Raw genomic sequence first — 13,219 nt, forward strand, 5'->3', positions numbered from 1 at the left:
ACCGTGCACGAACCTGGACTGGCAACTCGTTTCATACATGATATTATACATGTTTCAATGCTATTCTCCCAAATCTCCCCACCCTCTCCCTCTCCCACAGAGTCCATAAGACTGAGCTATATATCAGTGTCTCTTTTGCTGTCTCGTACACAGGGTTATTGTTACCATCTTTCTAAATTCCATATATATGCATTAGTATACTGTATTGGTGTTTTTCTTTCTGGCTTACTTCACTCTGAATAATAGGTTCCAGTTTCATCCATCTCATTAGAACTGATTCAAATGTATTCTTTTTAATGGCTGAGTAATACTCCATTGTGTATATGTACCACAGCTTTCTTATCCATTCATCTGCTGATGGACATCTAGGTTTCTTCCATGTCCTGGCTATTATAAACAGTGCTGGGATGAACATCGGGGTACACGTGTCTCTTTCAATTCTGGTTTCTTCAGTGTATGCCCAGCAGTGGGATTGCTGGATCATAAGGCAGTTCTATTTCCAGTTTTTTAAGGAATCTCCACACTGTTCTCCATAGTGGCTGTACTAGTTTGCATTCCCACCAACAGTGTAAGAGAGTTCCCTTTTCTCCACGCCCTCTCCAGCATTTATTGCTTGTAGACTTTTGGATAGCAGCCATTCTGACTGGTGTGAAATGGTACCTCATAGTGGTTTTGATTTGCATTTCTCTGATAATGAGTGATGTTGAGCATCTTTTCATGTGTTTGTTAGCCATCTGTATGTCTTCTTTGGAGAAATGTCTATTTAGTTCTTTGGCCCATTTTTTGATTGGGTCATTTATTTTTCTGGAGTTGAGGTGTAGGAGTTGCTTGTATATTTTTGAGATTAGTTGTTTGTCCGTTGCTTCATTTGCTATTATTTTCTCCCATTCTGAAGGCTGCCTCATGCTACTATGAATAAAGGTATGTAAATATATCAGATGTTTTATTAAATTTGTTTTTAGAATTGTTATTATCATTATTTTTGGCTGCACTGCTTGGCTTGTAGGATCTTTGTTCCCTGACCAGGGATCAAATCCAGGCCCCCACAGTCAAAGCTCAGAGTCCTAACCACTGGATCATCAGGGAATTCCCTAGAATTGTTATTTTTTAACTACACAGTTTCCTGCCTCTCTTTGAAAATGCTATCTATACTCACGATTTAATCTTTCAAAAATTTAGTTTTAAAATGATCATACAGCAAAATGCCCTTCTTGTGTGCGGCTCTCTGTATTTTAAGATATACATTGATTCTTACCACCACCACCACAGTCAATATACAGAGCAGTTACATCATCTGCCAACAAACTGCCCTGGATCAGACTAGGCACTTGGTCCTCCGTGTTTGTGAACCTCTCTGAGCCACTGATCTGCTTTTTAGCCTTACCTTTTCTGTGCTTTTCATGATATCATATAAATGAAATCATACATCACCTCAACCTGTGCATGAATACTTTGAGTTGTTCTACTCAAAATTGCCCAAGACAAAATCAACTCACATGTACTTCCGTGGATATGCATAAGTAAACTGCTGTTAAATCATCATAATAGAAACACACCAGTAAAGAAGAATGAATAACTGAGATAGGCAGCAACTTGAATGATTCTCAGTAGCATTATGCTGAGTGAAAGAAGCCCCATGCAAAAATCAAACCTTTATTTAAAAAATCTTATCCTGGAGCAAATTGATGATCTGATTCTTGGTTTGGTAGGTTAAACATTTTAGGATCATATTCTTCCTGGTGTTTAAAATTTGAATTGTAGATTCATTTTACTTGCTAGGTTTTTTCCTCCCTCTCCTTCCATTTTTGTATTCATACATTATCACCTAACAGATTCACAGTTGCCCTTGGCAATTACCAGTCCTCTAGCCTTGAATTCAGACTGATAACTAATCCCTGATACTCAGTGATTTTGAGAACATCACCAAATTCAGCTACCAAACCACTGACTAATTTGATTCAGTTCTGCCCTGGGGGCTTCTTTTGAAACTTTCTGCTGTTCTAAGTCCAAAGTTGTAGTCCTAGAAAGAGTCCCCAACTCTTGTGTTCACTCCCATTTCTCAGTAACAAACCTCCACAAATGCCTTTGGTTTTTTAAATTCTATATTTCTAAGTCTTTTGTATTTTCTATTATTTTATGTGTTCAAAGCAAATGAGATTAAGATAGTAAGGGATGACAGTACAAGGCTCTCCTGTCTCATGTCGGTTCTAAAATATCAAGAAACTTGTATGTTCACAAGTTCATACAATAGCAGTGAACAGTGAAAGGAGTTAATTGACAAATAGATGAAAATATTTTTTTAATTTTTTATTTTGTATTGGGGTGTAGCACATTAACAATATTGTGATAGTTTCAGGTGAACAGTGAAGAAACTCAGCCATACATATACATGCATCCATTCTCCCCCAAACTCCCCTCCTATCCAGGCTGCAGCGTAACACTGAGCAGAGTTCCCTGAGCTATACAGTAGGTCCTTGTTGGTTATCCATTTTAAATATGGCATTAGACACATGCAACTCTTGAATTCCTTAAAGATGAAAATTATTTTAATTTATATTAATGTGGAGTACCATGCCAACCTGTTAGATAATGGATAAAATATAATTAAATGTACTGAGATTATGCTTGACCACTGTTGTCTTGGGATGACATTGTAACCCCTTACAGCTTTATGAAAAGTTAAGAGATGAACATGAGGCAGTACAGATGCAGAAAAGTCCACTTGGTCTCATGGGGTCAGAAAAGCAACCATCTTTAATTTCTCCCACGTAGAGTCTTGATCTTAAGGATTTGCACTTTCCTGGGATCACAGTGACAATGAATCGTCTGGTTAATGAGGAGCTTTGGAAATTGAAATCTCCAGGGTTCAAGACTGTGATCTGCCTGTGACTACCTCAATCAACTATACCTTTTCTAGGAAAGTAGTAGCACACCTGAGACTCTTCCCATAAATGATCCCTCCTGCCCAGGAGCTGGTGACTCACTCAGACCTTCTGTTCTTCCTAAGGACAGCTGTTCTGTATGGTACATCAGAGATGTCAAGCATCTTTCCACTGTGATACCAGCAAGGTGGCCTAAATTCCTTTAGTGAATATTTGGTGTCTTGGTACAGGTTCATATAGGGGAAGCTGTGAAAACAGTATATACATCAGATGATTAGAACCCAGTCTCTCTGCCTAACATGACATCTTTACCTTTTTTAAATTATATTTTACACCAATATTTGTAAGCATATTTAATTTACTAATATGAAACTCTCTATATGACCTTGTACTTCTTTCTGATTAGAAATCTTCCTGTTCAGATACAGGGTGACTTTTAAAGAATTGTCCAATATTTCTTTGTGCATCTGTCATTGTAGGGGAGGGGAGAAAACTTGATAAGCTTCATCTTATCTTTCCATTTTTGGTTCTTGACATATCTATGTATTATTTCTTTTCCCTGGCCCTGAGGTCACTGGGGATCCAGACAAAATTTTCAGTGGCCTCCCTCATCTGTTTCTCTTTATAAAATTACTAATTTTTTTGATTTGGCTGCACCAGGTCTTAGTTATGGCATATGGGATCTAGTTCCCTGACCAGAGATCAAACCCAGGCTCTCTACATTGGGAACACAGTGTCTTAGCTACTGGACCATCAGGGAAGTCCCCTAATGTTTCAAATAATCAGAACAGTACAGATAGTTTATAAAAGAACCATGTCTTTATCCTTTCTAGCATTAATTGCTCATGCTCTGAAATACCAACTTTGGGTATTTTAAGGACAGAAAAATATGCATGCAGAAGGCATTACTTTTCCCCTCCCTTCATTAATCTCCTTCCCTTTCCAAGATGGTGTGGATCTCTTGTGATACTCCTGATGCTCATCTAGGGACCACAGGTTTCCATGTCTTTTTTAACCACATCTTTTTCATCAGATCATCAACAACATGGAATCCAGAAATCACACAGATGTTTCAGAATTCCTTCTCATGAGACTGACAGAGGACCCAGAACTGAAGACCATTTTCTTCAGCCTGTTCCTGTCCATGTACCTGGTCACTGTCCTGGGAAACCTGCTCATCATCCTGGCTGTCATCTCTGACTCCCACCTCCACACCCCCATGTACTTCTTCCTCTCCAATCTGTCCTTTACTGATATCTGTTTAAGCACAACCATGATCCCAAAGATTCTAGTGAATGTCCAAACACAGAATCAGAGCATCACTTACACAGGCTGTCTCACCCAGATCTGCTTTGCCCTGATTTTTGTTAGTTGTGAAAATTTTCTCCTTGGAGCAATGGCCTATGACCGCTATGTGGCCATTTGTCACCCCCTGAGATACACTGTCATAATGACCCCCCACCTGTGTGCTGTGCTGATTCTCATCTCATTACTGTCAGCATCGTGGACGCCCTGCTCCACAGTCTGTTGGTGTTGCGACTGTCCTTCTGCACCGACTTGGAAATCTCTCTCTTCTTCTGTGAAGCTGTTCAGGTCATCAAGCTTGCCTGCTCTGACACCCTCATTAATAATATTGTCTTGTATTTTGCAGTTAGCATATTAGGTGGCATTCCTCTTTCTGGACTCCTTTTCTCTTATACTCAAATTGTTTCCTCTATTTTGAGAATGCCATCATCAAGCAGAAAGTATAAAGCTTCTTCTACCTGTGGGTCTCACCTCTCAGTTGTTTCCTTGTTCTATGGAACAGGTTTTGGACTGTATATTTGTTCTGCCATTTCTGAGTTCTCTGGGAAAACTGCAGTGACTTCATTGATGTACACTGTGGTCACTCCCATGATGAACCCCTTCATCTATAGCCTGAGAAACAGAGACATGAAAGGAGCTTTGAGGAAACTCATTGGTAGTGTAGCTTCTTTTCTGTGATGTGTCATTGAACTTGAGATAAGGCTACTAGAATAAGGCCAAATTAGAAGATTACTGATGAGCTAGAATGCCTGACTCTTTCATCACCAGGTTCTTAAATGAATATATAACATGATGGCTAAGTGCATTTTAACTTAAGATTTAAAACCAACTTATGCTTTGTCTAGCTCTGTGATGTTTGACACAAAATTTCAGTTCTCTAAGATAAGGTTTTTGGTTAGGGCCAAGAGAAGCTGAGTCTGAGGCAGAGGTTTGTGTATAGTAATTTTGCTGGGGAATGTTCTCAGCATAAAGGGTATCAGAGAAGGTGAAGGAAAGGATTTAAACAAGTTTGTGGTCATACAAAGATAGAGTCTGCCTGATTCCCTGGATAACACCATATGAACTGAACTCTAGAGTTAAGGCTATTGTGACACATGCTGGCTGATCTTTCACACCCCAGTTCAGGAGTTCCTGGGGTTGTTCACTGGTAAATGGGACATGTGTAAGTGGATATTTGCATCCACAATATTCAGCTTCATCATCTGTAAAGTTGCCATGATTAGCTTATCTCAGTCATTTGAAAAGATTGTGAGGTATTTGAACTTGATTAGTGAGGAAGACTTTCTAATGGCAGGCTACAGTCCATAGGGTCGCAGAGTTGGACATGACTGAAGTGACTTAGCACACAGCACATACATCCTTGCTCTAATATGTTCAAATGGTAAAGATAGTTATCCTCAGTATAGGAATTTCAGAGGCAGAAAATGTGCAGGCACGAGAGAGTAGAGATTCATTCATTCCTCCATGGAGAGGCTTTGTGCTACAGCTGATTCCCCTCATGGATTCATACGGCTGCATCAGATGGAGGCATCATACCTAGAGGGATTCCCAGAAACCAAGACAACTGTCCTTCTCTCGGTCTGTTGTTAACTGAGGGTCTATTTTTAGTTGCTATTTCCATGGTGTCATATTACCTTCAGTTGGAAAAGTTGGTACTGAAGTTCTATAAATGAAATAATATGCCTACTGTTTTCTCATTTTGCTTTTTAAAATTGTGGTAAAATGTAAAACATAAGAATTGCAATTGTAATGTGTTTAAGGTGTGCCATTTTGTGTCATATTAACATTCACACTGCTGGGCAGTCATCACCACATTCTGTTTCCACCTATTTTATTTTTTGGCTGTGCCGGGTCTTTGTTGCTGTGTGGGCTTTCTCTAGTTGAGGTGAGTGGAGGCTACTTTTCCTTGTGCTGATCATGCTTCTCATTGCAGTGGCTTTTCTCTCTCTCTGTCTCTCCCCCCACCCCGCACTGGCATGTTTTATTTATTTATTTATTTTTTAATTGAAGGATAATTGCTCTACAGAATTTTGTTGCTTTCTCTCAAATATCAGCAAGAATCAGCCATAGGTACACCCATGTCCCCCGCTCCTGAACTCTTCCCCACCCCCACCCCCCAGCTCCCTCCAGAGCCCCTGTTTGTGTTCCCTGAGTCATACAGCCAATTCCCACTAGCTATCTACATTACATATGGTGTTGTAAGTTTCCACGTTACTCTCTCCATACATCTCACCCTCTCCCTCCTCCCCATCCCCGTGTCCATGGGTCTGTTCTCTATGTCTGTTTCTCCACTGTTGACAGTGGCTTCTCTTGTTGCAGAGCACAGGCTCCAGGCACGTGGGCTTCGGTAATTGTGGCATGCAGGCTTAGTTGTTCCACGGCATGTGGGATCTTCCCAGACCAGGAATGGAACCTGTGTCCCCTGCATTGGTAGGCAGATTCCTAACCACTGCACAACCAAAGAAGTCCTCCAACTATTTTTCATCACCTTTGACTCTCCCCATGCTTCAGTCCCTGGCAATCTCTGTTCCTTTTTCTGTCTCTATAAATGTTTCTAATTTGAAAATTCTTATAATATATGTCATACAATTCATACAATACATGTCCTTTTTTCTTTTTCAAGTTTTGACTGTGAAAAACTAAAAATACAGCAAAAATTGAAAGAATGATACAATTAAAAACCATTTATGGACTGCTTATATTCAACAGTTACTATTTCACAATATTTGTTTTATCAGTCTACATATACTAATTTTCTTCTTTCTTGTAGTGTTAAAATACACATTGTATAAAATTATACCATCCTAATTATTTTTAAGTTCACAATTAAAAGTGTTCAGTATAGGAAATTTTTCATCTTATAAATCTGAAATTCAGTTTCCTTTAAGCAGTAACTCTCCTTTACCTCATCTTCCTAGCCCCTGTAACCATTTTACTTTCGTTTTCTATGAATTTCAGTATTTCAGATACTTCTTATAAGTGAAATTTGTCTTTTTCTGACTGGCTTGTTTCACTTAGTATAATGTTCTCAAGCTCCATGCATGTTGTAGCATGTGGCAGGCTTTCCTCCCTTGCTAAGGATGAATAATATTCCATCATATGTATATAACACATTTTGTTTATCAATTCATCCTCTGGTGGACACTTGGGAAGCTCCCACCTCTTGGCTAATATATATAGTTCTCTTATGAATAAAGATGTGTGTATATATATATATATATATTTCATTTTAATTTCTAATGCACAGGTTCCTTTCTGTCTTTAAGAGTACTATCTGTGTGTGTGTGTATGTTTGTGTGTGTGTGCACACGCATGCATGTGTGTGTGTGTGCTCAGTCATGTCTGACTCTTTGTGACCCCAAGGACTGTAAACTGCCAGGCTCCTCTACCCATGGGATTTTCCAGGCAGGAAGGCTGGAGTGGGTATATATATTCAGTTGCTTATACTCGACTGAATACAGAGTTTCAGAGTTTCCTACTCCAGAGGATCTTCCTGACCCAAGGATCAAACCTGTGTCTCTTGCATCTCCTGCATTCTTTACCACTGCTCCATTATCTATACTTATGTTTTAATCTTTCCAAAATTTATTTTTAAAATATCATACAATTTAATGCATTTTTGTGTACTGTTCTTTATTTTGTTTTTTTAATTAATAACTTAATTTTTTATTTAGAAATTTTTCTTTGTGGAAAGCTTTTCACTGTTAGTTGAAGAGATCTTTAAAAAATATTTATTTATTTACTTGGCTGTGTTGGATGTTAGTTGCATCATGTGGAATCTTTTGTTGTGGCACACAGACTTTCCAGTTGTGGTACATGGACTTATGACCTCTGAGGCATTTGGAATCATAGTTTCCCAACCAGGGATCAAGCCTTTGTCCCCTGCATTACAAGGTAGATTCGTCACTACCTAACCACTGGACCACAAGGGAAATGCCTATTTTTAATTTTTATTTTAAAAAATTATTCATTTATTTGGCTGGGCCAGGTCTTAGTTGGGGCACGTGGGATCTAGTTCCCTGACCAGGGATGGAACCTGGGCCCCCTGCATCGGGAGTATGGAGTCTTAGCTACTGGACCACCAGGGACGTGCCTGTACTGCTCTTTATATTTCAACTCATGTATCAATTCTTAGAACCACCACTGCACTCAGGATACAAGGCAGTTACATCATTCATGGATAACTGCCTTGTGTTGCACTGTCATCACACATTGCTTTGTCTTTGTGAATCACTATGAGCCACTGATCTATTCTGCATCCTTACAGCTTTGTACTTCTCATAATACCACATAAATGAAATCACATATCACCACACTGTTCATAAATACAATGGCTATTTTCATAACTGGCCTAAACAAAAACATCCACATGGACTTCTCCGGACAGTGCATAAATAATGTGCTGTATTATAATAGAAAGCAGCAATAAAAAGGAGTTAGGTATTGGTACTCTCAATTGATATACTCAACTTGTATAATTCTCAAAGGTATGCTGAGTGAAAGAAGTCCCCTGTAAAAAGCAAACATTTATTTAAAAATTCTTATCCTGTACGGCCCTTATGGAAAACAGTATGGAGATTCCTTTAAAAACTAGGAGTGAATCGACCATATGACTCAGCAATCCCACTACTGGGCATATACCCTGAGAAAACCACAATTCTAAAAGGTACATGTACCCCAATGCTCATTGTAGCAATATTTACAATGGCCAGGACATGGAACCAACCTAGATGTCCATCAACTGATGAATGGATAAAGATGTTGTGGTATATTTACATAGTGGAATAGTACTCAGCCATAAAGCAGAATGAATTTGAGTCAGCTGTAGAAAAGTGGATGAACCTGCTGCTGCTAAGTCGCTTCAGTTGTGTCCGACTCTGTGCGACCCCATAGACGTCAGCCCACCAGGCTCCCCAGTCCCTGGGATTCTCCAGGCAAGAACACTGGAGTGGGTTGCCATTTCCTTCTCCAATGCATGAAAGTGAAAAGTGAAAGTGAAGTCGCTCAGTCGTGTCCGACTCTTAGCGACCCCATGGACTGCAGCCTACCAGGCTCCGCCGTCCATGGGATTTTCCAGGCAAGAGTACTGGAGTGGGGTGCCATTGCCTTCTCCGGTGGATGAACCTAGAACCTGTCAAATAGAGTGAAGTAAGTCAGATAAAGAAATACAAATACCGTATATGAACACATATATACGGAATCTAGAAAAATGGTACTGATGAACCTAGTAGAGAACAAGCTTGTAGACACAGCGGGGGAAGGTGAGGGCGGGATGAATTTAGAAAGTAGCATTGACATATATACACTATCGTGTGCAAAATAGTTAGGAGGAAGCTGCTAAACAACACAGGGAGCCCAGCCTGGCGCTCTGTGATGACCTAGAAGGGTGGGATGAGGGGAGGGGAGGGAGGGTCCAAGGGAAGGGATATATATAATTATGGCTGATTCGCACTGTTGTATGGCAGAAAGCAACACAAAACTGTAAAGCCATTTTTCACCAATTAAAAAATAAAAAATTTAAAATCTCACCCTAGAGTGGATTGATGATCTGATTCTTGGTTTGATAGGTTGAGCTTTTTGGCATCAAGTTATTCCAGGCTATTTTGAAGTTTGAACTGTGGATTCATTTTTTTTTAACTTTTTTTATTTTTAAGCTTTACAATATTGTATTGGTTCTGCCATATATCAAAATGAATCGGCCACAGGCATACATGTATTCCCCATCCTGAACCCTCCTCCCTCCTCCCTCCCCATACCATCCCTCTGGGTCACCCATGTGGATTTATTTTAATTGCTATGTTTTTTCCCTTCCTCCGTTTCTCATGTTTTATCACGCAATAGCTTCACAGCTGCCCTTACCAAAAACTAGCCTTGAATTCACTCTAATAACTAATTTCTGCTGCCCACTGATTTTGAGAGTATAAAAAATCCAGCCACCAGACCATCAGGTAGCTCTATTTGGTTTTGCCTTTGAGGCTTCTTTTGAAATTTTCTACTGTTTTAAGTCTAGAGGTAAGGTCCCAGGCAGTGTCCAAGACTTCATGTTCACTCTAATTTCTCAATAACAAACCTCCACTGAGCCCTTGGCTTTTAACTTTTTATACCTCTATGTCTTTTATACTTTTCTATTATTTTATGTGTTTGAAGCAAAAGATGCTAAGATGGTAAGGAGTGACTTTACAATGCTGTCTTGTCTCCTGTTGGTTTTACTATATCATGACAGTTGTAGGTTAACAAAATTCATACAGTAGCAGTGAAAAATAGAGGGAAGAAATGGATAGGCACATGAAAACATTGATCTCTGTAAAGATGAAAAATATTTCAATTAATATTAATGTGGAATACCGTCTCCAATTATTGGGTACAATCTAAATAAATATACTGAGATTAAATCTGCACACTAGCATTTTGCCATGACATTGGAACCTCTTACAATTCCATGAAAAAATTAAGAGATGGGCGTGAGCCTGCACAGACACAGAAAAGTGAATGGTATCCACTTGGCCTCATAGAGTCAGAAAATCGGCCATCTTGAATTTCTCTCATGTAGTCTTCACCTTAAGATTTTGCACTGTCCTGGGATCACAGTGACAATGAATTGGCTGATTAATGAGGAACTTTGGAAATTGAATCTCCAGGGTTCAAGACAGTAATATGCTTGTGACCACCTCAGTCAGCAGTCTCTCTCAGGAAGGAAGAAGTGCAACTGAGACTCCTCTCGTAAAGGATTCCTCCTGCCCAGGATATGGTGACTCATTCAGATCTTTTGTTCTTCCTAAGAACAGCTCTTCTCTATGGTACCTCAGAGGTGTCAAGCCTCTTCCTATTGTGATCCCAGCTAGGTATCACAGGTGATATCCCTTTGCGAATGTTTGGAAATGAGGGCAAATATTTTGGTACAGGTTTATCCAGGAAAGGCTGTGAAGACAGTACCTACATCAGATAGAACCCAGTCTCTGCCGAACTTATGTCATCTTCACACTTTTTTTTTTTTTGCATTTTGTACCAATACTTGTAAACATCTCTTTTACTAATACCATATTATTTGCTGTGACCTTGAGCTTTTCTTCCTGAGTAGAAATCTGCTTGTTCTACAACAGGGTGACTTATTTTAGATGTTTTTAAGCTGAAGTGCAATTTTACTTTTTTATTAATTTTTACTGGAGCATAGTTGTTTTACTATGTTGTGTTAGTTTCTGCCGTTTGGCAAAGCAAATCAGTTATAGATAAACCCATGAAAAAGTGACCCCCTCTTTTTTAGATTTTCTTTCCATTTAGGTCACCACAGAGCATTAAGTAGAGTTCTTTGTGCTACATAATAGGTTCTTATTAGTTATCTGTCTTATACATAGTGGTGTATATATGTCAATCCTTATCTCCAAGTTAATCCCATTCCCTTTTCCCCCTCGGTGTCCATAGGTTTATTCCCTATATCAAATAAGGTGACTTTTTTTTTTTTCTGACGTTTCTCTGTATTCCTGTGATGGTATGGATGGGCAGAAAGGTTGGTAAGTTCACCTTATCTTTCCTGTTTCTTGATATATCTTTATATTATTTCTGACGCATGGTACTGAAGTTGCTGGTTACATAGAATCTTCACTGCCTCCCTAGCCCACTGTTTCTCTTTACAAAGTCACCAAATGTTTTTAATAATCAGAAGAACACAGCTAGTGTAACTTAAAAATACAACCAAGTCTTAAAACTTTCTAGAATTAATTGTTTGTACTCTGAAATATCCACATCATTTTTTTAAAGGAACCCAGGAATAAAAATGCATAAAGAAGGCATTCCTTTTTTGTTCCCTCAGTTTGTCTCCTTCCATTCCCCAAGTGGCATTTACCTCTTTCGATACCCCTGCTTCTTCTTCAAGGACTACATATTTCACTGTATCCTTACCACATCTTTTTAAAAGAATATTTATTTGGCTGCACTGGGCCTTAGCTGTGGCACTCAGAATCTTTTAGTTGTGGGATCTAGTTCCCTGACAAGGATTGAACCCAAGCCCCTTGCATTGGGAGTGTGGGGGATTTTAGCCATTGGATCACCAGGGAAGTTTCCTGGTTATCACATCTTTTTAATCAGACTCATCAACAGCATGGAACCCAGAAACCACACAGATGTTTCAGAATTCCATCTTATGAGACTGTCAGAGGACCCAGAATTGAAGACCATCTTCTTCAACCTGTTCCTGTCCATGTACCTGGTCACTGTCCTGGGAAATCTGCTCATCATCCTGGCTGTCATCTCTGACTCCCACCTCCATACCCCCATGTACTACTTCCTCTCCCATCTGTCCTTTACAGACATCTGTTTAAGCACAACCATGATCCCAAAGATCCTAGTGAACATCCAAGCACAGAGTCAGAGCATCACTTACACAGGCTGCATCACCCAGATCTGCTTTGCCCTGACTTTTGTTTTGTGGGAAAATTTTCTTCTTTTAGTAATGGCCTATGACCGCTATGTGGCTATTTGTCACCCACTGAGGTACACAGTCATCATGAACCCTTGCCTCTGTGTTCAGCTGATTCTACTCTCTTTGTTCACTAGCACTGCACCACGCCCTGCTCCATGGTCTGATGGTGTTACGACTGTCCTTTTGCACAGACCTGGAAATCCCCCTCTTCTTCTGTGAAGTTGTTCAGGTCATCAAACTCGCATGTTCTGACACCCTCATCAATAACATCCTGATATATTTAGCAGCTGGTGTATTTGGTGGCATTCCTCTTTTTGGAATCATTTTCTCTTATATTCAAATTGTTTCTTCCATTCTGAGAATGCCATCATCAAGCAGAAAGTATAAAGCTTTTTCCATTTGTGGGTCTCACCTCTCAGTCGTGTCCTTGTTCTATGGGACAGCTTTTGGGGTGTATATTAGTTCTGCAGTTACTGAATCTTCTAGGAAGATTGCAGTGGCTTCCATGATGTACACTGTGGTCACTCCCGTGATGAACCCCTTCATCTACAGCCTGAGGAACAAAGACATGAAGGGAGCCTTGAGGAAGCTCTTTAGAAGAATATCTTTGCTGTGA

At 39.6% G+C, this 13,219-nt stretch overlaps 1 protein-coding gene and 1 pseudogene across 1 annotated transcript; both read left to right on the forward strand.

Annotated features, from left to right (window-relative positions):
- The first annotated feature begins 3,927 nt into the window (after positions 1-3,927).
- LOC113896640 (olfactory receptor 7G2-like) lies at positions 3,928-4,865 on the forward strand. Its single transcript, XM_027548859.1, is given in 2 exon segments — positions 3,928-4,372; positions 4,375-4,865. Coding segments are annotated over 2 exon segments (936 nt in total).
- Positions 4,866-12,282: 7,417 nt separating this feature from the next.
- LOC113896641 lies at positions 12,283-13,219 on the forward strand (annotated as a pseudogene).

The sequence above is a fragment of the Bos indicus x Bos taurus genome, chromosome 7, assembly GCF_003369695.1.
Source record: "Bos indicus x Bos taurus breed Angus x Brahman F1 hybrid chromosome 7, Bos_hybrid_MaternalHap_v2.0, whole genome shotgun sequence".
Classification (NCBI taxonomy): domain Eukaryota; kingdom Metazoa; phylum Chordata; class Mammalia; order Artiodactyla; family Bovidae; genus Bos; species Bos indicus x Bos taurus.